This window comes from Lepidochelys olivacea (assembly GCF_965140295.1).
Source record: "Lepidochelys olivacea isolate rLepOli2 genome assembly, chromosome: 3".
Taxonomy (NCBI): domain Eukaryota; kingdom Metazoa; phylum Chordata; order Testudines; family Cheloniidae; genus Lepidochelys; species Lepidochelys olivacea.
This window is the reverse complement of record NC_140413.1, coordinates 13,114,567-13,139,452: the sequence shown is the minus strand read 5'-3', so window position 1 is coordinate 13,139,452 and position 24,886 is coordinate 13,114,567. Positions and strand designations below refer to the sequence as shown.

At 41.6% G+C, this 24,886-nt stretch overlaps 1 protein-coding gene across 2 annotated transcripts in view; it reads left to right on the top strand.

The window, feature by feature from the left end:
- Window positions 1-1,109: 1,109 nt before the first annotated feature.
- The window catches only part of TFAP2D (transcription factor AP-2 delta), a gene marked incomplete at its 5' end in the record, with an annotated part of 54,246 nt that continues 30,469 nt past the window's right edge, over window positions 1,110-24,886 (top strand). The window contains 5 exons of one of the 2 annotated variants that reach the window (XM_084622324.1): window positions 1,110-1,175; window positions 2,014-2,511; window positions 5,705-5,765; window positions 17,641-17,806; window positions 19,738-19,856. In XM_084622324.1, coding sequence (XP_084478450.1) covers window positions 1,137-1,175; window positions 2,014-2,511; window positions 5,705-5,765; window positions 17,641-17,806; window positions 19,738-19,856 — 883 coding nt within the window. Of the gene's footprint in view, window positions 1,176-1,965; window positions 2,512-5,704; window positions 5,766-17,640; window positions 17,807-19,737; window positions 19,857-24,886 lie in introns of those variants that run through there. The other variant, XM_084622323.1, reaches the window with a different exon arrangement.

The window sequence follows — 24,886 nt, the reverse complement described above, 5'->3', positions numbered from 1 at the left end:
ATAAATACATTTGTAAAACCTTCATATGTGCAATACGGTGCTATCCAACCTCAATTAATTTTCCAAGAATAAAATGTGTCAGCACTTCTTTAAAAAATTAAAATTAATTTAAATGGAAAAAGTCCACCTTCCTCTCACACAGTCCCATCTTTTCCCATATATTTCATATATATATATATATATATATATATATATATATAATTCACTGCAATTATACTTTATGGTCTCAGGCTAGCTATTTATTTGAAAAGCTATTAAAAAAACCCTAAGATTGTCTGCTAGGTAGCCTTTATTAAAAGAAAAGAAAAGAAAAGAAAAGAAAAGAAAAGAAAAGAAAAGAAAAGAAAAGAAAAGAAAAGAAAAGAAAAGAAAGATTGGGATGTGGGGTGGACTTGAATTCGATGTAAACGTAAGAAAAAAAATCAAGCCCAGCAACGTTGTTTTAATTTAGGAAAATACAGCTAAAGACACACACCACAAATGTGCAATCTTTTCTTTGGGTCTATATTTAAAAGCAGTAGAACCAGCAGGAAGGATCACACTTACCTATTTAAAATGACGATTTAATTAATATAGATTACTATATCTATTAGATTTATAGCCTCCCGATAAAATGTGTTCAAAATGCCCCCTTCGATCAGATTAGCTCCCATATTAGCCTGTGTGAGAAAAAAGCATTCTAAAGAGTGGAGGAAAAACTGTATAAAAATGTTGAAAGAACCTACAGTTCCTTATTAGGCGAAGATACAATATTTATTCCTTGTCTCCTGGGATGAAGCTCCTCTATCTATTGTCCTCCCAGTTCTCAGTGCTGATGCTTAATTTTCAAAACTTCTATATTACCAAGGGACCTACGACATCAGCCAAAGAAATACCCAGCAAGTACAAAATCTGATCCAGGGAGCTGCTTTTGTGCAGAGGGAAAATTTTGTTCCTACAGGTTTTTAAGGTGGTGCATGGAAAAGGAAAGCGATCTGATCTATGCAGATACATTGCAAATTCTCTCGTAGATACAGATTTTTTTAAAAAAAACCGGGTGGGGATACAAGGAGTTTGGATGTTTTAAATTTATTTTGTTTTGATTTGATTTTTTTGAGAGGGAATTTTATCCTGAGCCTTTTTTTGGAGAACCCAAAATGTCAACTACGTTTCCAGGACTAGTCCACGAAGCAGAGGTATTGTGTGTGTGTGTGTGTGTGTGTGTGTGCGTGTGTGCATGGGTGTGAGCGTGTGTGCCTCTGTGGTTGTTTCCATTTTTTTTTTAATCCGTACTGGACCGTTACATTTAATGGTAATCCGGCTTCAGAGATAATTTAAAGAAGTATAGGGAGAAAATTCGTTATGACATCTGTCACCAGCCAGAGCAACTCATTACCACGTTAAAACAGTCCCAGCACGAAAACAGAATAAGACCCCTAATAATATAATGAAGTTGGGGGGGGGGAAATAATCAAATCGAGAGAAACGGGAAGATGTGGCAAGGCTGGAACATCGCCTTCCTCTAGGAACATTTGAGGGGGACAATGTGACGGGATTCCTCAGAAACCAGGGTCCCAAACACAAGAAGGCGGCAGCTATCTATCGAGATATGTAATGCTCTGTAACACAATGGGGAGCTTTTCCCCCCTCTTCTGGGTGTTCCCGTGGAGTTAAAGAGCTTCAGTGTGATGACTTTTTGTTTCACTCCCAGATAGCAAAGACCTTGATCAGTATTTTTGGTTGTCGTTCCTTTTTCTTTTTTTTCCTTTTTTTTGTTTTTGTTGTTGTATTTCTGTGCGGTGGATTCGTTTTGCTCGGCTGTACTCAGGCAGGTTTGGGTGTTTGTTTATTATTTTGAACAGACCTGCATGACACCCGCCCAAGGTGTTGGGGAAGCGACCTGGGGGCGGCTTGGAGCTGGGCACCTTGAATGGGGGGAAGCGATGCAGGGTAGGGTGCTTGGCAGAGTGGCCCACGGTGTTTTAAATGACAAACCTCCCGTTTTGGGGTCTCCTTTTCCCTTCTTCCTTTCAGATACGTCATGACGGATCAAACAGCTATCGTTTGATGCAGCTTGGATGTCTGGAGTCTGTGGCCAACTCAACTGTCGCCTATTCGTCCTCTTCGCCTCTAACTTACTCCACCACCGGCACTGAGTTTGCTTCCCCGTATTTCTCCACTAACCACCAGTACACACCACTTCATCACCAGTCCTTCCACTACGAATTCCAGCACGGCCACCCGGCAGTCAACCCTGACGCTTACTCCTTGAACTCCCTCCACCACTCACAGCAATATTACCAGCAGATCCACCATGGGGAACCCACCGATTTTATTAACCTGCACAGCGCCCGGGCTCTCAAATCCTCGTGCTTGGACGAGCAGAGGAGAGAGCTGGGGTGTTTAGATGCTTACCGGCGCCACGACCTGTCTCTTATGAGCCATGGGTCCCAATATGGGATGCATCCCGATCAAAGACTCCTGCCAGGACCAAGCCTCGGGCTTGCAGCCTCGGGGACAGACGATTTGCAGGTAAATAGCATGCAGTATACTTTCGATGATACGTTCTCATAGCTTCTTCTCTTCAGCATCGCTCTCACACCGATCACATACATAGGGTGGAGTCATAAGAACCATTAGCAGGGTCCAAAACTAAAAGCATGTACTCTCCTTGCCGGACAAATAACCTCGCACCTGGATTAACATTTTAGGTGGTGGATGACTTGAAACGGGTCAGTTAATCAGGAGATCTCTGTGTGTGTGTATCCCCTCCAAACCAAAGGCACTCGAAATGGCTACAAAATAATCCATCTAAATCCGCTTTTCTCCCTTTCCTCACTTGTGTGGCAAATCTGTATATTTAAATAACACGCGGACACATATAAAAATCCAAATAGACCCAGGGAGGAGGAAGGAGAAACGTCAGGAAAAAATATCTCTGCTATAAAATATTTTTTTTAAAAAAAATTCTCATGCCCTGCAGATATCCCTTAGTTTAGCTGCGACAGATGAAATGTTAAAGCAAAAATAAATGATAAAAGAAATGTTTGACAGTAAAATAATGAAGGTCTTGAGATATATAGATATGGATGCAGATCTAATCTAATCTATCTATCGATCGATCTATCTATCTAATCTCCTGTTTGTCAACTCACCATATATCTCTACCTATGTAGATAACCTAGTTTATATTCAATTATGAATCCGTTACCACCAACTGCGAATTCATATCCAGCAGTCTCTCTGTCCCAAGTTAAAATGCATTTTTAAAACTGTCATTTATAACAATACACAATTTTTAAAAAAAGTCAAATACTAATACTTTCCCTTACAACAAGCTAAGGAGCCGGGTTCACTCCAGAGGTAGCCAGGCTGAGACGGATTTAACCGTATTTACTGTACTTACTTCCCCTCAGTCCTTGCTTCCATTCCCACAAAGCTCGCTATGTTGTCCTTTCCCCCATACATAGAGGTCAGCTGCTCTAAAAAAACCAGAAGTTTGGAGAACTAAATAGAGCCCCATTAGAAAGATTTTTCTCCCTACTTACCCCGGAGCAAAGGATTATTTAGGGAGGGAATAGAACCAACCAAAGAATATTATCTGTTCGATCCCTTTGGAGGAGAAATTCTATAAATCTTGATTTTTCGACATTTAAATTCACTAAATAATTGTATATTCTCTGGGCATTTTTTTTTATATTTTCCATAAGGCTCCCCTTATGTCCAACCCCCCCCCCCCGCACCCACCCAAATCTGCCATTCACTTCTTAGCCCAACTAAAACCTATTTACTCCTTTTTATAACCACGTCTGCTGCTGATCTTTTTGTATCTGTACAAATTTTTTCCCTTTGCCAGGCACAAAGCCTGGTATCTTTCAAAAGAGGGGATTAAGAACGTTTGCAAGGCAGCGGACAATGCCTAAATCCTGTGCAAAAGAGCACCATAGTTTATCCAATTTTCGACTTAGTGCCATTCAACGGGTCATTTATGCAATGTCATCCGACCAAACAACACGTTTTCCTCGCATATCATAATAATATAGAAACAATAAACGTTGGTTAAGCTGTCAGATCCAGGTTCATTTTTATTAAAAAAAAAATAGAATTAAACAGCTTTGAAAAAATAGGGGGACAGGTTCATCATTTGATCAAAATTCATTAAAAAAATAACCCCCTCCCCCTTTGCATCTTGGCACTCTCCCTTTCACTTATTTTTCACCCCCTCTCTGTCCAGACAGAACAAGGAAATATATGAAGGTCTAGAAAAGACTCATCGTGGAGAAATTGAATGTATGTATTTAGTTGCTTTAAAACACACTTTCAGGCTTGTTAATTTCACCTTGCGTTCAGTGGGAGGTGTTTTGATGGTAAACTGAAATGGAGCGGGCAGGCGAACTATAGACCCAAACTATGGTCTCACCACTCTCCCCTTCTCCTCCGTCTTTCTTTTTGAGACGTTCATCAGCATAGACCTCATTTCCAATGCAACAAATGTAAATATACTTCCCCCTGCACAGAATGTTAAGTGAAAGTCCAATCGTTTAGAGGGCGGTTTAAGTCAGCCGAACAGATGCAAACAGTCTTGGGGCTGGAGTGGCATCTTTCAGTCCCCTAAAAAGATTTTCCATGGACAACAAAGGAACCTGTCACACCTTTTCCCGTCACCGCTTTAATTTATGCTCAGTCGCCAAGTTTTTTTTCATATTGATTTCATAATCACTTTAAAGCAGAACACTTAAAATAAGAAAGAGCCTTGAAAAGGAGGGTCTTACAGGCCGGCGCCAATATGGTGAAACTGGGGGAGAGCGCCAGGACTGTGAAGGTTGTTTTGTAAAGTAGGGTTTTTATTATGCACCGACTCTCCCTCTGCATTTACTTGACTGTTCACGGGCTGTTGAGTAGGTTAACACCCTTAAAGGACTCTTTCATGTCAAATATCTCGTTTGTTTGTAAAGGAAAATGCGTCTTTACCACATTTCCACTATGTTCCCCCCCCACCCCCAATATATAAAAAAAACCGGTTAAACCTTTCATGATCCCTATCAAAAATATGTATAAAAGAAGAATTGGATCTAAAAATAAAAGAGTAAGAGTTAGAGTAAGTATAAATAAGAGATGTGTAGAAATACAAACCTCTTCGTATATATGCCAAGACACACATACACATACAAACATATATTCTCTTGAGCATAGTGCATAAGTGGCTGTGTTATATATACACGGTGTGTATATGTGTGTACACTCCCTCACACACACGCATAGATAGATAGATATCTCGTAGAATTATTGACAGCTGCATTGTTACTTAGTTTTTATTTGTTTAGATCAACAGATATTTGGGAGAATTTCTTTGTGTATACACTGTCTATACACACACAGAGAGACACACTGTATGCATATACACACAGAGAAAGAATATTTGTATGCATACACATAAGCTTCTCAAATCAAATCTATCTATCTATCTAGGCAAAAATGATATCTAAATAGAAATGAACCCGACACTTATTCTGTGAAAAATACATTTCCTAGACAGTGGAAGATTAAGTAATTAGACTGAGATATTGTATGGAGTTGTCAGGTAATTTGAATCCCCTTTTAGAAATATGTGGCTGAAATATTGTCTTTACTGTCGTTATTGACCGAGCTCTGTATTAAAACAAAAGCTGCTTGATTTTAAGAGTTTTGGTATCTGACTGATTTTGTTTATTTTTCATAATTTAAGGGGTCGGTGGAGGCCCAATGTGGGCTAGTACTGAACAGCCAAGGTGGGGTGATAAGGAGAGGTAAGCAGGTTAAAAAAATATTTTCCTATATTTTACTTCTTAGAAAAACACACACCTGTCTCTCTCTCTCTCTGTTGTTGTGTAGCATATTACAGATATATCGAAAAACTATTGATAATTTCAATGGAAAGAGAAGTACATTAAAAGTAATGTAGTGTCTTGGTGGCTCAGTAACTTACAAATACCCCACTTCACGGCAGCTAGACGAAATGAAAGGTGAATCGAAGTTTCTGTTTGTTTTATTATTTCACCCTTTCTCGGGTAGATTTCTCGTTTTGATTTAAAACTATTCCTGCTCAATAGCGCTTGTCTGTTACATTTGCAGTCTGATCTCTTATGCAAAGGGCGAGAGGTTTGGCAATATCAGCTTACTAAATAACTCACTGTTACAGACTGGTAGATAAACCGGTGATTGACAAAGTAGTTAACTGTCTGGGTAAAGCCGCCCTGGATTTCATCTGCTCCTGAAAAGATCTGAAGTCTAAGTTAGCAGGAAGATTCTGTTCTCCGTCCGGAATACCTTGCTCATGACTTTGTGAGAGAAAAAAATCTGTTTTGACTAAGAGATGCCAAAGTAGGCCGTTTTGTCTAGAGGCCCATATATTCAACGCCAATATAGAGACATACTGTATCCCAAAATAATGCTCATCATAAATATATGTATTCAGAATAAAACGAATATAAGGGATTTGTCAAAGACCCATTCTACGTCTTGGAAAATAATATTTCCCTTAATTATTCACTTTCCCGTTTAATAAAGTCCGGTCTTATTCATTATACTATGGGATGCAGTGTTATTTAAGTAGAATAAACCCGATTTTATTATTCAGATCCCGGGACAAACTGTAGGTTTAAATAAAAAAGTAAAATACACCGGGAACGAATTGCCATTGAAATTGCATTGAAAAAAAATCTCTAGTATTAAGCATAGATTGCGATCCCGACACAAATGGTGAGCCATTCCGAATTTTTTCGACTGGTTTTAAAATCCGATGTACCGATTGAAATCCCCAGTTCTGTGGCAAGGGCATTGTAAATCTTGACCCAGTGGACGTGGGACGGGAGAATTAGCCTAAAATAAAAGGCTAATTCTTTTATTTAACAGGCTAATTTCTTTTTATGGGTGGGGTGGATAACAACTTATATTTTAAGCAAGAGTGATTTGCTTAAAAAATATATCTTTGCACTAGTATAAAGTTCACAACGAAACCCGACAACACAAACACGCCGGGCCTGTTAGTGGCGGCGTGGCAGCTGAAAGAACAAAAAGCCAGGTGAGAGGCCATTATTCAAAGCAATCTGGACGGTAGATGGAAGGTAGGGCGGTCATTAAGGAGGCCGGGGCCGCTACGTCTGGGGCTGAAAGAACCACTCCATTAATTGCGGAGCTTTCCCGGCCCTTGTGAGGGCTACCTCTTCCTTCCAACCCGGGGTGGTCTTTGGAGTCTGTCCTGTATGACACTGTACATTTCCCCTCTTTTAAAATGTAGTCCCCGCCAAAAGGCTCGTAGACAAAGTTAGGTTTAATTCTTATTTCACAAAGGAATGAACCAAAGCAGGAAAAAAAAAAAAACAGACAGAAAGTGGGGGTGGCAGGGAAGTTGAGGGTAACATTCCTCCGACAATTCCATCTGCAGTGGTACTGGAGAATGACGGTGGGTTGAAATTTCAGGGCGTTGCGGGGATTGTTTGTACGTGGATGTGTGTTAGCAGTTCCTATCTGTTGCAATCTGTCCATTAAAAGGGTGTAACCGCGCCTGTGTGTTTCCCCTTGATTCTTTCTCCTTGGAATTCAGTTGATATTAATTATATCTTAGAAAGTGTTTTCGTTTCTGAACCAACATATGACCTCTAGGAAGCTGAATCCTCATCAAAGAGAGACGGGGAGTGAATGAATTCCCATAAATTGGGGTTTATGTCTGTACGACTTGACTGGATTCTAATCTTCCTTGTGAAAGAGGATCTGGATATCCTGCTCGCATCCAGTTTATTCAATTTCTCCGGCTGTGCTAAGGAACTTCCAATTACTGTACCTGTGTGGCTGATTGTAGTCAAGTGTCTTTTTTTTTTAAAGCAATCAAGTTGCTCAAGGATTTAAAGATTGATAGTAAAGGAAATCCAGCATGGAAATGTAAGGTTTTTTCCTTCACTGATCTAATGCCGAAGTGCAGCTGAATAAGAGCTCTCTTTTGGAAAAGTCGGTGGAGATATTAAAGACGACTCTATCGGTTTCAGATGTATATTAAAAATACATAATAAATATTTTATCCGACTTAAAAAAAAAAGATAGGTGTTAGTAACAATCAAAACATCCTACTCTGAAACGCGGTCCAGTATCCCATATAAATAAATCAGACTTCTTTTCTAGCGATACATCAATACGAATATATTAATTCTGGGCTTCCCCCATATTTTAAACATCTCGTGTCAGATTTTTTTTCTCGTTAATACATACATATATTTTTTTTAAAAGGAAGTTGGCTGGGGTTTTTTTGACTGAAAGAAAGAAAGAAAGAAAGAAAGAAAGAAAGAAAGAAAGAAAGAAAGAAAGAAAGAAAGGAAAAGAAAAGATTTTAAAACATAACTCCTCATGTAATTTCCCCTTGAATAGAAGTCATTCTTTTGTTCTTGGGGGGCGGGGGTGTCTTAAAGGCCATGTGGTCTTCTTTATCAACCCGAATAATAATTATAATAAATACAAATAACTCAAAAAACCGCATCCACAACCCCCTGTCTCCGAACACAGGTCTGACATTACACATCCTGGCTGGCTGCGACATGGTTTAGTGCCATGATTTTGAGTTTTCCTTTAATGAGGCTCAGAAAGTAAAAGATTTTTTGCAGGACTTAGGTGGTGGCGAGATAATTACCAGCTAGATAAAATATTTGCCACCGATTCTGAGGCAGAGATCCCCATGCTATCACTTTCATTTAATGGTGTGCAAGATATAGCCCGGAGCTCCACCACTCCGACCATCAGAACCAATAATCTTTACTTTCCCTACTGCTCGTGTATCGATAGCTTCTCTAGCCTCAGGCAGCTGCTTTGATATGTTAATATTTCGGAGTACCAAATTCTGCAGAGATCATATTAATGTTGTACATACAGAGTGGAGATTTGCCTTAAAGTTGAATATTCAGATCCCCTGTTTCAAAAGAAATCACTTGAAGAAACGAAGCTTTTATTTACAGGAGTCGTCTGTGGTTTTGGATCATTAAAACAAAACAACCCCCCCCCCCGCCCCCGACACTTTCCCAGTAAATGTCTCAGGCTTTTATTATGATCGAATCCTTCCCTTTAGGTTGCAATTTTAAAGCCAAGAGCCGTTTGATGGGGGGGCGGGGAGTGGCTTGTTTGCTAACCACCCCATTCCCCAAGCCCCCCCTTGCATAAGAAGCATACACCGCTTAGGTGTCCTCACCTCCGAATATTTGGATTTAAAAAGACAACACGGTGACTTTCGGCCTCAGCCGTTTTATGAAATCGAGATGGCAAACTCCAAAAAAAAAAAAAAAAAAAAAAAAAAGAAATAAAAAACCAACCCTCTCGTTTCGCTTTGTGATCATCCATCGTTCCTGCCCCAGGCTAATTTCAAGAAGCTTAAATACCGCTATCGCCTCTGGGCCCTGACGAGAGAGGGGCCAGGCTATCGGCAATAGCTCTTTTTCGATTGCCCTTGGCAACATAAAATACAAACTACTTTGAATCAAAACATTTTTGGAGAATTAATATGATCTGAACTCTGCACGTTTTCAGAGATCTGGAGTTTGTCAGATCGCTTAGAGGTGACTGACATGCGAATGCTCAGGCATTAATGCCGAGCCAGGAACACTGTCAGATCTTATTTGATTAAAAACACAAATTCTTAAAAGCTCAAGCATCAGTCACCCAAAAGTCTGCCAATAAAATCACTGGAAAGACGCTTCCCCTTCTCTCTTCTGCCTTTTATGTATTTACTTATGGCGCTGCCTGCAGTGTGAAAGGGATTCGATGTGGCTTGATCGTTTTCTCTGATCTTCAATTTTAATTTGAGACGCTTAAGGGAGAAACTGCAGCCTTCTGTCGCACTCGTTAAGGGCGAGAGTTTAAGCCGGGGACTCTTAGAGGCAATGTTAACACAGAACAAACAACAAAATAAAGCTTCCCAATACGTTTCTCTTTATGATACCTCGGGTAATATATGGAAGGGGAGCTAGACTGGATCTTGGTGTAAAAGGTGTTTTCCATATACTATCTGGGCTGGGATGATTTAGCTGGGGTTGGTCCTGCTTTGAGCAAGGGGTTGGACTAGATGACCTCCTGAGGTCCCTTCCAACCCTGATATTCTATGATTCTATGATTTCTGTAATCTACGCAATAGTGGTACTGAAAATTGCGGAGATACAGGAGTGGTAATCTCTTTTATTGCTTTTATTTCATTTAAATTGTAAACACCTGTTTGGCAGGAAAGTTAACAGGGAATTTATTTTGCTTGCTTGCTAAATATTCTCTGTGTCAGAATAGATTATCCTATCCCATAGGACATACCTATTCCTATATTTCTCCAGTACTAAGAAGTCATAGTCATAGAATATCAGGGTTGGAAGGGACCTCAGGAGGTCATCTAGTACTATTCTGTATCCAAAATAAAATCTATATGTAGGAAACCGAAAAAGCAGAATTCAGTTTGACATAACAAAGGATAAATGCAGCGTTCTACAACGATATTGTGAAACTTTACACTAAAAGGAAACTTATTTTCCCCAGGTAATTAAGGACAAAGGATAAGATATGGCTCTATAGGCGTAGCCTGTACTGCACATAACGTAATGTAATAATGTAATAATGTAATAGCACATAACGGCAATTTAATCTTTCAATTAATTGCATTTTCCTCCTTTTGTTGTTCTCAGGCCCCACCTCCTTCCCCCCCCCCAGCTCCTAGCTGTTGAAGAACCTTACAATAGTCTTGATAATCCGGTAATACCTATAATTGTGTCCCGAGTCCTAATGCACTGTAATTAACACGGCTGTCTCTTTTCAAGGGCCAGTTTGAATGGCATTAAACCCTAATAACTTGTCTAATTAATCGGTTTCGTGGTTCCAGCCCAGATAATCTCAGACCGACAACAACAAAACCGGGGCGAGGAGTTAGGCTAGAAGGCAGGGTCTGGACTCCGCGCTGCGTTAGGCTTTGGGGTTTATTAGGCGTCCAGTAACCCCCCCCCCCCCCCGCCCCCCAATTCCTGCAGCTCGCTGCTCTCCACACGGGAACGGCGAGCGCCTGGTGAGGTTGGGAGGGAGTCGATTTTGTTTGCCTGCAAAATCGTCCCCCGTGGCGTCAAGCAAGTGCCACCCCTGGCCGCTAATGTTTGCAAGATCAGGCGCCCCGCGAAACCTGGGGAAGGAAACCAAGGCCCCGTTTCCATCAGAGCTGCATGGAAATGTGGCTTCTTTTTGACCGTGTCCCTGCTCAGCTGCCGAGTTTCGATGGGGGCAGCGAAGGAGTTATTGGTGGGCGGGGGGTGGGGAGGGGGCGCTCTGTGCTGACCTTCTGCTGTTTTCTCCACCTTCTGCTTCGTGTCAAGGGTGGGGGCTTTTGTGCTTCGTAACGCGAGGCAACAGCTTCAGCCCGGCCTGTCTGTGGATGGCTGAAACACGCGGTCGCTTCACACCCACACACACCGGCGCACAATGCAAGCAACACAAACAGAACTTCCATAGCACACACAAACACACATACTCACGCACACACCGGCGCACAATGCAAGTAACACAAACAGAACTTCCATGGCACACACAAACACACATACTCACGCACACACCGGCGCACAATGCAAGTAACACAAACTGAACTCCCATAGCACACACAAACACACATACTCACGCACACACCGGCGCACAATGCAAGCAACACAAACAGAACTTCCATAGCACACACAAACACACATACTCAGGCACACACCGGCGCACAATGCAAGTAACACAAACAGAACTTCCATGGCACACACACACACACACTCACGCACACACCGGCGCACAATGCAAGTAACACAAACTGAACTCCCATAGCACACACACACACACATACTCACGCACACACCGGCGCACAATGCAAGCAACACAAACTGAACTCCCATAGCACACACACACACACATACTCACGCACACACCGGCGCACAATGCAAGTAACACAAACTGAACTCCCATAGCACACACACACACATACTCACGGCACACACCGGCGCACAATGCAAGCAACACAAACTGAACACCCACAGGGTAGCCTGGGACAGGGCGCAAACCACAAGGCACACGTCGCCCAGCGCACAGAACACCACAAGCAGATCTGCGCACAAGGGCAGAACGCACCCATCGGTGCAACGCACCAGCAGCACACAAAGCAAGCCGCCCCCCACACAACCTCCGCAGAAGAGGGTCGCACATCCCGCGCCACGCACACACACACACACACACAGCGAGAACAGCACACACACATACAATCTGTCAAATACAACGCCTCCCACCCGCACGCGCACCCACACACCCACCCACACACCAACAGAGAGAGCACACCGACTAGCACAACGCCCAGCAGCACTCAGTCTAAACGAGACGCACAGCGTGCAGAAGACAACACAAGGCAAGACAAAAGTACATAGTACAACACAGGGAACACAAAACACACCACACAGCGTGCCAAAATCTCATCAGCGCAACACTTAGAACACAAAACACACCACACAGCGTACCGAAGTCTGATTACCAGACACACACACACACATACACACCGGGAGAGTACACACAGCACAACACAAAACACAATATAGCGTGCCAAAATCAGCACATACACAAAACACAGCAAGCCAAATTAACCCCCCCCCCCAAAAAAAAACCCACCAAAAAAACCCTGCCTACATTTCCCCAAATCTCTGGCAGGATGAAGAGTTGTAACATCTGCTAAAAGACTGTTAACTGGGAATCTCTGCTTTTAAAAAAACTTAATGTCTTAGGAGTTCTTTTAGACAGCTCTGCTCCCTTATGACACATTTGACAGGGAGACAGGTGAAATTACCAAATCAAACTCTAACAATGCTTAGGCTTTATTTATGTGAAAGAGAAATAGACTGATTTATTTCTTTTATCTCTGAACATTTTGCATTTGAGCCCATACCATTAAAATGAGATTTATGTTCTCATTATAAAGCACAAATCCCTTCAGTATAATTGCATGATGTTGGCATTATGATTGATCAAGCGCTCATCCTCCTTCCATTGAGTGTCTTCCCTTTGTGCATGTCTGTAGAAATCTTTACAGTTGTGTTCCTGCAAGCCAGTGAGGGGAGGACAAACAACAACAAAACTAACAAAAGCACACCTGTCCCTTTGTTTATTTTGTTTTGCATCCATTAGAGGGGCATTCCTACTTCATCTGAATTAACTTCTTAGCTCAAGATTTTCAAACATGGGTGCCGAAAGTTAGGTTCTTAATGACCTATTTAGGCCTATACTTAAGTGGTTTGGTTTTCCAAAGTATTAACAACTCAGCAGTTTCCACTGAACTCAGCCATATTACTCATGATTTTACAGTTACACAGGTGCTTAAATTCTTTTCTGGGTCAGGACCTAAAGCTGGGCGAAAACCTCAAAAAAAATCCTCTGATTATTTACTGGTATATATATAAAATAAAATCACTTCTGTTGCATTCATGCCCCTTTTGTGTTTAGATAACATGAATATTCTGTAAATGAGTTTATTGCACAAATGTACATGAAAACAGTACATTTTAAGTGACTATGAGAGACAGTCACACAGTTTGAACTCATAAATGTAAGAAACCTGATCACAAAGGTTATATACATTCAATCTGTCCAGTCACAAATAACCAACACAGCTGGAATTTGGAACATTTATAATGAACTGCTCACAAATAAACTACAGAGCAGCAGTTCTTCACAGAGATTAATTGCTGAATAATTTGATGAATAATTCTGAGAAAATTCTGAATTGCCCACAATGACTCATAAACAGAAAAAGAGGTGAAATGTGGAAAATAAATCACTCATTAGTAGCTATTTTGACAGCTCTTCTATTACTTAACAAAACATAAGGATTTCCATTTCTCCATTTTGTAATAAACTGCAAATTTGTCAGCTTTTCAGAGCATGGTAAAAAAAAAAAAACATTCTGAAAGGTGTCATGAATTGTAACCCAGACATTCATTTTAAAGGCACCTGTAGACATAAATAATAGAATAATAAAAGAGCAGAACCTAATGTTAATTGTTTATATAAGATAAATCCCAGATATATCTCCTTAAAAACCCATTTCTTCGATGATGACTCTCGTGGATTATGTTGATTCTTATAGACAAGCCCTTTATATACACATGCTATTTACTACAGGCCAGAAAAATATGAAATCACAATGCAGTGACAGCAGTAGAAATATATGTCTCACCTTTCTGACAAAGCAATAGCATTGTTTTCTATTAAAACACAAAGAATTAATTCACAGCATTTTAAGTAATGGGGGGAGAGGGGGAGGAAGGCATCTCAGAACACAGAACTATTGATAAATGGACACACGTGCCCTATTCAACAAAGCACATAATCACGTGCCTAACTTTAAGTATGCCAGTGAAATTTAAAGATAAGCATGTGTTTAAATGAATCAGGATCTAAATGATTTTCCACTACACTATATTATCATGTACATCTTCTATTAATATGAAAGGGAAAAAATTAAAACCAAAATCCACAAACCTGTCTTTGCACCTTAATTTACTGACATTTTCATTGTGTTGACAGGACTGACATGTTTCTAGTAAGTTAGTGGAGTCCACTGCTGTACCCACTATTATTATTTGATGCATTTATCATTATTGGTGGCCAGTGTTTTGCACTGAAATAGTTCATTTGGTGCAAAGAGCAGCAGAAAGTACAAATACTCTCCCAAAGCTTGCACTTACTTCCTTGTAATGCTAATTTGTTGGCTATTTAGCACAACTCTTGATAGTGCTATTTCAAGAGGCGATGGTCGGACCGGGGTGAGGGAACAAAGTCAAAGCAGAGTCCAGCACAAAGGAGCCAGTTTTGCTCCTATTTAAGTCTATGGGAAGGAGATGTTTCCTCTTTACCTTCAGTGGGAATAGGATTGGGCCTCAAAATATCACAGCAAAAATTTAAAAAACCCTTTCCCTATTAAAGCACCCAGTCCTTCTAGGAGCTTCTCAGCAGCACCCTCATCTCCCAGTGAAGTTCATGGTAGCTTAGGGCACTCTATACCTTGAAGGATTGGGCCCAGAATCTTCTGTTCCTCAGTTGGGTCTTTTGTTCCTCAAATTATAGATATCTTTTTTTCCCGTTTCCTCTGTACAGTTATACTTGTTGAAATAGTAATGACGATGACAAATAAGAAGACAAAGTCATGTGATAAAGAAATATGGTAACTTAATAATCACATTTATCGATGCATTCCACAGTCGTAGCTTATGCGCCATATATGATCCTACAAACGCTTCCCCATCTCGATAATGCTTTGTCCTGAGAGTGGCCCCATTGTAGTCAAAAGGTCTCTTTGCATAAGTAAGGAATGGTTTGCAGGATGAGTTATATAGTGAATGGGCCCAGTCCTACAAAAACTTATTTGTCAGTACCTTGCTAGCAGGGGTAGTTCTGTTGGCACCTTTTTCAATGGCACCACTCACAAAGGACTATGTTCTGAAACCTTTACTCTCTAAGTATCCTAGCAGACCTCACTGGGACTACTCATGTGAATAATTGCTCACCAGTGTGTGTAAGTGGCTCACAATCTGCCACTTTACTCATGTTGAGTACTGACTTTTTATGGGTAAGCATGAATACTAGTGGCAGCATCTGGTCCCTAACAACTACTGAAGGGAGCGATAAACTACTCATGCAAGCCAGGGTTTTCAAGATCAGACCTAAAACTCATGAGAGGTTTAGAATTTTTTGCCCTGTCCTCAGTTATTTCAGCTGTTGCCCACTGCCTGCAGTTGGCTATCAGCTAGGACAATTCCTTTGCTGTTCTGTACCAATAACTATGTTTCTAAAGGTGAGTAATGATTGGCCTTAGTTGCTGTCATTGCTATTTCATAGGAAATAATGCACAAACAGGCCTTTCACCGCTGACCTCCGCTTCTCACCTTTATCTCTGCATTTTAATATATTAACTAAAAAAGAATTGGAAGCTAAAAATATATGCATGCAGCAGGAAGCACAACCTATGATCTTTCACTGTTGTTTGTACTTGTCCTTCCCTTCCTATTCCTTCCTCCTCTCCCTTTGTTTACTGCCACTTCTTGGTCTCTTCCGTTGGGTGTAGGGTCCAGTCCCACAGTCCTCATTCCCATTAGTCCCCAATGGGATAATTCATGTGAGTAAGGACTTCAAAGAAGATTGCCTGCTCCTTCAGGCCTATTTTTGGAGCAATCTTTGACAGTGAAACTCCCCTCTCCTCCGTGGTGCAGTATTAATGAATAATTAATATAGTGCAATAATTATATGCAACAGATTTTACGATGTTCTAATTTGCATCTGGTTTTCAGCATTCTTTTTAATGAATTTAGCTTTTTTGATTTTTGTTTTGAAGAAAAGAAGACTTTTTCTTTTTCCCATACATGTTCCCCCTCTGTATTGTTATTAATGGGATTGCTTTGCATGGTAACTGTGTTTTTAAACAGTTAAGTTGTAAGGTATTTACAACCACAGATTAATGACAAGGTTTTCAATAAGCTCAGGTTAGGGAAGGAAAACAAAAGTGGGACCAAAATATATTCATATTAAATTAATAATGATTTATTCAGTGTAAACTGCTTGTGCACATATGGGTTTAATTTAAGAGAGAGAGAAATATTAACATTTCATTAATTTCAGTACAGTCTCATTATTTGTAAAATATACACAGACGAGCTTTATCCTTATGGTGGAAAGTTCCATTGTGCCTGAGAAACAGAATTGTTGACCACATTCTTCATCTCCAAGCTTTCGGTGGTCTTGTAGATAACCTGGGCCCAGGACAAACAGATGTTAATTGCAAGGAATAAATAGGTCCAGAACTCATCTGGGGATAAATCAGTGTAGCTTCCTTGTCTCCAGCCAAGCTGTGGTGACACACAGCTGAAGAGCGTGCCTAATGGAAGGCAGAGTGTTTGAGGGTTCCGAGACCTCTGGAACCATTCAGATAAAAAACCATAATTGTAACATGACCATTTCTCCTAGACTAAATAGGATACCAATGTTCCTGTTCACTCTGTTGTAAACGTTAAGATGCAGTTTTTTTATCAGTGAGGGTAATTTACCATCGGAATAGATCACCAAGGGTAAATTCTCTATCACTTGAGGAGTTTCTAAATCGTGACTAGCTGCCTAAAGCAGATGCTTTAGTTCAGCCATAACTTGTTGTCATGCTACATGCAGGAATCACTGGCTGACGTCATAGGTGCTGGAACTAGGAGTGCGGGGGGTGCTGTCGCACCCCGTGACTTGAAGTGGTTTCCATTATATACAGGGTTTACAGTTTGTTTCAATGGCTCTCAGCACCCCCACTAAAAAATTGTTCCAGCACCCCTTGCTGACATTACATGGCCAGTCTTGCGCAGATCAGACTGGATAATCATAATGGGGTCTTCTGGCTTTAAAGTTTATGATTTTTTTAAAAAATTGGTTCATTTCTCCTGCCTATTAGATTTCAATCTAGTAAGTCTTCTTAAAACTGTAGAGTGAGAAGAAACTTAAAACTGTAGAGTGAGAAGAAAGAAAGAAAGAAAAGTGCACAATTGTGCCTGTATTTGTCAAAGCAAAGAAAACCATTTCAGAGACCATACTTTGATTCCGCCTTCTAACCTAAGGCATGTGTCTTTTGTTTTGTAGGTGGTACCTGTGTTGTTAACCCCACAGATCTTTTTTGCTCTGTTCCCGGGCGCTTGTCTCTACTCAGCTCCACTTCTAAATACAAAGTGACCATTGCGGAGGTAAAGAGGCGCCTCTCTCCACCTGAATGCCTCAATGCTTCGCTCTTGGGAGGCATTTTGAGAAGGTAAGTTGAGCTCAGGTGTAGAAGAGTCAAGTTAGCACTGTCATTCTTTTCCTCGCAGACTTTTGTCTAGATCATCATAGGTAGAGTAGATCAGAAAATGGGGGGGGGGGGGGGGTGGCAGGTTCTGAGGAAACTTTCAGTGAAAACAAAGAAAAATATTCTTTTCATCAACATTTTCTGCAGAAAAAGATGGACTTTTCATTAAAAAAAATTAAAAATCAGCTTTTCACTGGCAAGACCAAATGTTCCATGGAAAGCAGACCCTTTGTGTGGAAAAAATTATTTAGTCTAAAAACTAATTTCCTGTTGAAAAAAAAATTTGATGGGAAATTTTCGGCAAGCCCTAGTCACAGCCCTTACTTAGCTGCTTGAGGGAATACGAGGGAGTCAGATTTTGACTCCAGCCAGGATGGAGTGAGCAGGCCCTACTTGTTCAGTTCTCCCCACTCTGGGACAAAGGGGTAGAGAGAAGAGAGCCAGTGGGCAGGGTCTTGTCTCCCCTCTGCCCCACTCACCAGCCAGAAGAGCTGCCTAGGTTTGCAACCAGCAGTAAGCTGATCTACTAAAAAGAATGAAATAACTTATTACATCTCACACAACCAGGGGGAAATGGGAGTGGATTGTGACTCAAAGGGGTGTGTGCAAGGGGTATGTCAATACTCCATAGTGAGCCTGGGGGGTGACTCAGGTTTGAGACCAACCACCCTTCTGCCCACACACAAATCTGTCTGATTCAGCACCTGGCTTCTAGGTCTCTGCTGTGGGGGATAAGTCCAAGCCCTGTCCTTTTGCAGTGTGGACACAGGTCAAGCCACAGACCCAAGCAAGAAAGTTTGTGTACTGAAGCATGGACATGTTACTACAGCTGTGGGTCCAGCAGGTGTAAGCCCAGGTTTACAATGCAGTGTGGATGCTCAAGTGCAGAAATGGAAACACTGAGTCCTGGGTCCCACAGATCCAGGTGTACGATGCAGTGTAGACGTACTCAGCGTCTCTTGGGGAGAGCTGAGTGACTAACAGGTTTTTGGATTTGTTGGAGATTTTAAAAAGTAAAAAAAATATATATCATTTTAGGTTAGACCAAAACCATTTTTTTAAAAATTTTGAGAGAAGCAAAAAGGCAAAAAGAATGTTAGTTTCAGGCCCAACAAAATGTTTCATTTTGACAAAAATTGAATGTTTTGTTTCAATATTGACCATTTTAAAATATTTTCGAAATGTTTCAAAATAGCATTCAATAACATTTTGAAACAAAAATGTGATTTCGGACAGGAAAATTGAAACATGTCATGTAGAAAACATCAAAAAACACTGTGTCTATTTGCCTGGATTTCTTTTGGAGGTGAGGATATTTCAAAAAGAACAATTTGTTGGAATCAACATGAATTCACAAAACATTTCAGTGTCACCCAATCTGCATTTTGCACTGGAAAAACTTTCAACTGACAAATTTTGTCCAGCTCCATTCACAAGGCTACTTTTAGGGTGGCACAGTTTATATGAAACCCTTTGTTCAGGACTGTGCTGAAACTAAGTAATTTAAAGATAGATTCTGATCACCGTACCCATGCTGAATATCACCTTACCCAAGTGGTACTTCAATGAGACCACTTGTAGAGTAAGTCACTACTCAGTGTGAGTAAGGGAATAAGGATCTGGCCCTGACAGATTTTTTCATTGACATCAGCAGTGGTGGGATAGACCCTAGATTAGCAAAAAGGGTGAATGGAAATTTTAGATTGGCATGTAATAAACAAACAAGTAAAATGAATACACAGATATTCTTCAGGAACTATTTTGGAGAAGTTGCATGGCCTGTGTTATACAGGAGGTTAGAATGGATGATTACAATGGGATTTTTTGGCATTGTAGTCTCTGAATCTGTGAATAAATCAGGGTGGGATTTTTTTAATCCCATTCTCTCATGACAGAGCAAAATCCAAGAATGGGGGGCGCTGTTTGCGAGAAAAATTGGACAGACTGGGACTGAATTTGCCTGCAGGAAGAAGGAAAGCAGCAAATGTCACCCTTCTGACTTCCTTGGTTGAAGGTAGGCTTTGTAATATTGTAATATAATAATACTGTCATGTAATAATGTGTTTGCAGTGTTGTAGCCATGTTGGCCTCAGAATATTAAGGAGACAAGGTGGGTGAGGTAATATCTTTTATTAGACCAGCGTCTGTTGGTGAAAGACAAGTTCTGAACTCTGAGTAAGCTTGAAATCTTGTCCCTTTCACCAACAGAAGTTGGTCCAACAAAATATATTACCTCGCCCATCTTTGTCTATGTAATAATTTGCATCAATATGCAATTTCCATCCCTAGATTTAAATATCTTCATCCCATTTTGTACAAAGAAGCACTGTGACTTGCCTAAGTTCATGAGGGAATCACTGGCAGAGACAGGAGTTAAAACTCAAGGTCTCCCATCTCCCATTTCAATAGCTTATTCATTAGACCTTGCTTCCCTTCACATTTATAGGATACTTTCTGACCAGGGAATCTCACCCATTAATCAAAGAAGTGTCACCGTGCTGTTGTGAGGTTGTCAAGGTTCCTTCCGCACTCTGAACTCTAGGGTACAGATGTGGGGACCTGCATGAAAACCTCCTAAGCTTACTTTTACCAGCTTAGGTTAAAACTTCCCCAATGTACAAACTATTTTACCCTTGGACTTCCACTGCCACCACCAAACTTTATCTGGGTTCCTGAAAAAACGTAGTTTGGACACGTCTTTCCCCCCAAAATCCTCCCAACCCTTGCACCCCACTTCCTGGGGAAGGTTTGGTTAAAATCCTCACCAATTTGCGTAGGTGACCACAGACCCAAACCCTTGGATCTTAGAACAATGAAAAAGCATTCAGTTTTCTTACAAGAAGACTTTTAACAGAAGTAAAAAGAAATCACCTCTGTAAAATCAGGATGGTAGATACCTTACAGGGTAACTAGATTCAAACATAGAGAATCCCTCTAGGCAAAACCTTAAGTTACATAAAAGACACACAGACAGGAATATTCATTCTATTCAGCACAGCTATTTTCTCAGCCATTTAAAGAAATCATAATCTAACACATACCTAGCTAGATTACTTACTAAGTTCTAAGACTCCATTCCTGTTCTGTCTCCGGCAAAAGCATCACACAGACAGACACAGACCCTTTGTTTTTCTCCCTCCTCCCAGCTTTTGAAAGTATCTTGTCTCCTCATTGGTCATTTTGGTCAGGTGCCAGCGAGGTTACCTTTAGCTTCTTAACCCTTTACAGGTGAGAGGATTTTTCCTCTGGCCAGGAGGGATTTTAAAGGGGTTTACCCTTCCCTTTATATGTATGACAGAGGTAGATGAGGATTCTATACCCATTCTACGGATGGGACTACTTCTCTGGTAATGTGTCCTTTTTTTTGTGTGTCTCTTCATGAATTGCCTAGAGCTGGTTCAAAATATTGAAAATCCCCCCCCCCCAAAGGGGACACATTTTTCAACAAAGAATTTTTGTGAGAAAAATTCCTTTTTCAAACCTAGAATTGCCCATGAGCTGCTTAAGATTTCCCAGGATTTATCTGCAGTTTGAAAGGCATTCAACAAACACTCCCTGCTGATAATTGCTGGCCTGTAGCTTGGTCGTGAGCAGCTCTGTGCCCCGGAGAGGTGAGGAACATCTCCTCCTAGGTGCAGAGAACTCTCAGCTCCCATTGACGTAGTGGGAGCTCAGCACCTGGCAGGATAATACCCTACATGTCCCTTCAGAAGTAAACAGGGCAGCTCGGGTTTGAAAAGGGGACAATGGAATGGTCAGCACGAGTGTGGGAGTGGAGAACACGCAGCACCTGGCAGAAGGGACCTAGCTCCTCGTGTGTTCAAGCCCACTAAGCACATATGACTAGACTGCAGTTTAGGCCTAGTCTGCATTGCAGATTTGCCCAGATCACAGCTGGTTGTAATCAGGATAGATCCCTACTATAGACAATGCCTTAGAATATAAACCTCCACATGGGGAGTAAGAACCACCCCAAACCTTACACTCCTTTATGAGCTACCCAGACCATAGGTACTGACACACAGAAGTAAGGCAGAGCTACGTGACCACTTACTCGGTAGGTGGGCAGGGTCTGGGCAAAGAGGTACAGGGTGTTGGCAGAGCCTTGGTTACATCCTACTCCTACCCCAATTTGCTTGCCAGCACAGCTGGTCATGCAATGGTGGGAAGCAGTAATTTAATTCTGGGCTAAGTCAGTAGCAAATTACTTCCCTCCTGCAGTAAGGGGGAAAACAGGGAAGGGGTTGCAACTTGCAAGAGTCAGTGTGAGCTTCCCATTGCCCCTTACTCAGGGCTAGTGACAAAGCCACTATCAAGCCCTGGGTGTTGGTTCTGTTCTCTGACTGCTGGAAGAGTGTGAGCCTCTAAGAATCAGGTTTCCAGAATTAGCACTCATGTTTGTGATGCAAACTTCACTGTTGGCCAATGCCTGCTTAAAATTAGCTGTTTGCCTGAGCATTCCTGCTATTCAACTGGTTTGCTGGGATACTGATAGAAAGTGAACGCCAAAGGGGTGGGAACAAAGCCAAAGTGAATCCAAGTTTCTGTCTGAACAAATGTTCCTGGCAAATATGTTGAGGTATTCCCCTGGCTCTGGTGGCACATAAGTCACACTCACCTTGCATGCCCCCTGAATGCCACATTAGCACAAATTGCACTTCTTTGCCTTTTACAATCAAAGTGAAACCTGTTTATGCTACTGGTGAAGCTGTCCCCAAGACCTCCAGGGAAATAGAACATGCTTACACCAGGAACTGGGAAGGATTATACTGGCCACATTTGACAGACAAGTTACAAATCTGGGTGCCTTGTTAAACTCTCACATGATCATATAGATTACACAGCCGTCACCCATGCCCTTGTCACATCTATCATACTTATCCGGCACCCATTTCTGTAGCATCTCAGAAGCTTTGATGTATTTGCCTTCCCGACGCCTCTGAGAGATAGGGAAGTGCTATTTCCCCTAATTTACAGATGAGGAAGAAAACCATAGAGACTTGCCCGAGGTCACACAGGAAATCTGTAGGAAAGCAAGGAATTAAACCTGGATCTCCAGCTACCCCCTTACCCCTGGGCCATCCTTCCTTTCTTTAGTATTAAGTTATTACAGTGTGCATTATATGGGGCTACAACTTAAATCAACTTGGAAACTGGTGCAGAAGGCAGCAGCCTGGTTGGTAAGCCATGCATCACACAATGAATGTTCTACACCAGTGCTCCAGGATCTGCATTGGCTGCCTGTTAGTTTCCAGGTGGAGTTTAAGATGCTGACTGTGACCTATAAAGCCCTAAATATCTTGAGATCAGCCTACTTGAGAGGCTGCCTTTCTCATGCTGCTATAGAGGAGTTGGGATTCCCTCCAAAACCTTTTCCATTCGGCTTATGCAGAACATCCTGCCCAGTTCTGAGAGACCACTTCATCCAGTTCTCTGGGATCCAAAGCACTCAGTTCAACTCTGGATTTCATCACTTGGGTACCTTTATTTGGAATAGAGCAAAATGACACTGAGTTGATCAGACTCAGTCGTAGAAGGTGGGTACAGGGTGTACCACGTGTCCAAAGTTACACAAACAACCTCTTCCTTTATATACATTTACACATCATATTACATTTGCTGTACATTAAATCACACATTTTTGGAATGGCTTGGTTACTCTGCAGAAATCAATCTCTGTACAGCATGCTCTGTCCGTGTGCTGTTTACATGGAACCTGATCTTTACATTCCATGTTTATCTTGTCCATAGTCCCTGACATCAGGGTGTTGCTGCTTACCTTAGCTAGCTAGCACAGATACCCAGACTCCAGCATACTGTTTGTCAAGCCCCTATTTACAACGTAACCTTCTTTCGCCTTCCCAATTATGCCCACTAAAAATGAGGCAAGTTACTTATGTCAAACCAGGCCTACAAGAGGAGAGAAGAGTTGCTTGAGGAAGAGCTCTCTGGGTACATAACAGAAAGAGCCACCAGCCGGGAATTGTCCATGAAGTCCTTAGAAATTCACTATTCCCCTTCCCTAGGTGTGAAATTGACGGAATATGTTGATCTTTGGGGCCCCTCACACAGCTCATCTAATTGCAGAAGTTCTGTGCATTTCACGAGCGAGGATGTGGTTTTTGTGGAAGCTGAAGTAGGGAAATGTTGTTTTTTGTGGCCTCTTTTGTGCAGAGGAGGGAGGCTAGTTTGCTCCAGCTGGTTGCATTTTCATCGAATTGTATTTCCGCTTCTGTGTCAAGGGCACTTAGCGCCAGGGCTAGGAGTTCTTTTCATGTGGCCTTGCTGAAATTGAAACAAATAAACCAAGTTGGTTGAATGTGATAGATTTCAGGAGAGAGTAAAATCCACACCTAGGTCTACCACAGCAAAGGCACAATCTCCCACCGACTTAGGACATCATTATAGTGCAGCCCGCATCAGAATGCAGCTCTTTGTCCCTTCCAGGGCCTGGTTTAGATAAGTGGTTTATGAGTCTGCAACAGTACCAAGCTAGTCCTTTAGCTCACAGAGTAGCAGGTTATCCTCTTACAGCCAACGTTCCTGGGGTCGAGCCCTGGGGTGGGCTGAAGGAAGCATGCAGGAGTGCAGAGATCACATTTTCTTGGAGGGGCTCCCCCACAGAAGGGAAAAAGCCAGCCATAGTGTGATTTGAGGGAGGGATAGCTCAGTGGTTTGAGCATTGGCCTGCTAAACCCAGAGTTGAGAGTACAATCCTTGAGGGGGGCCATTTAGGGATCTGGGGCAAAAATTGGCGATTGGTCTTGCTTTGAGCAGGGGGTTGGACTAGATGACCTCCTGAGGTCCCTTCCAACCCTGAGATTCTATGATTCACAAGGTGAAAAATCCAAGAGTGACTATCAAACAATTGAAAAGGAGTACTTGTGGCATCTTAGAGACTAACCAATTTATTTGAGCATAAGCTTCAGTGAGCTGTAGCTCACGAAAGCTTATGCTCAAATAAATTGGTTATTCTCTAAGATGCCACAAGTATTCCTTTTCTTTTGGCGAATACAGACTAACACGGCTGTTACTCTGAAACCT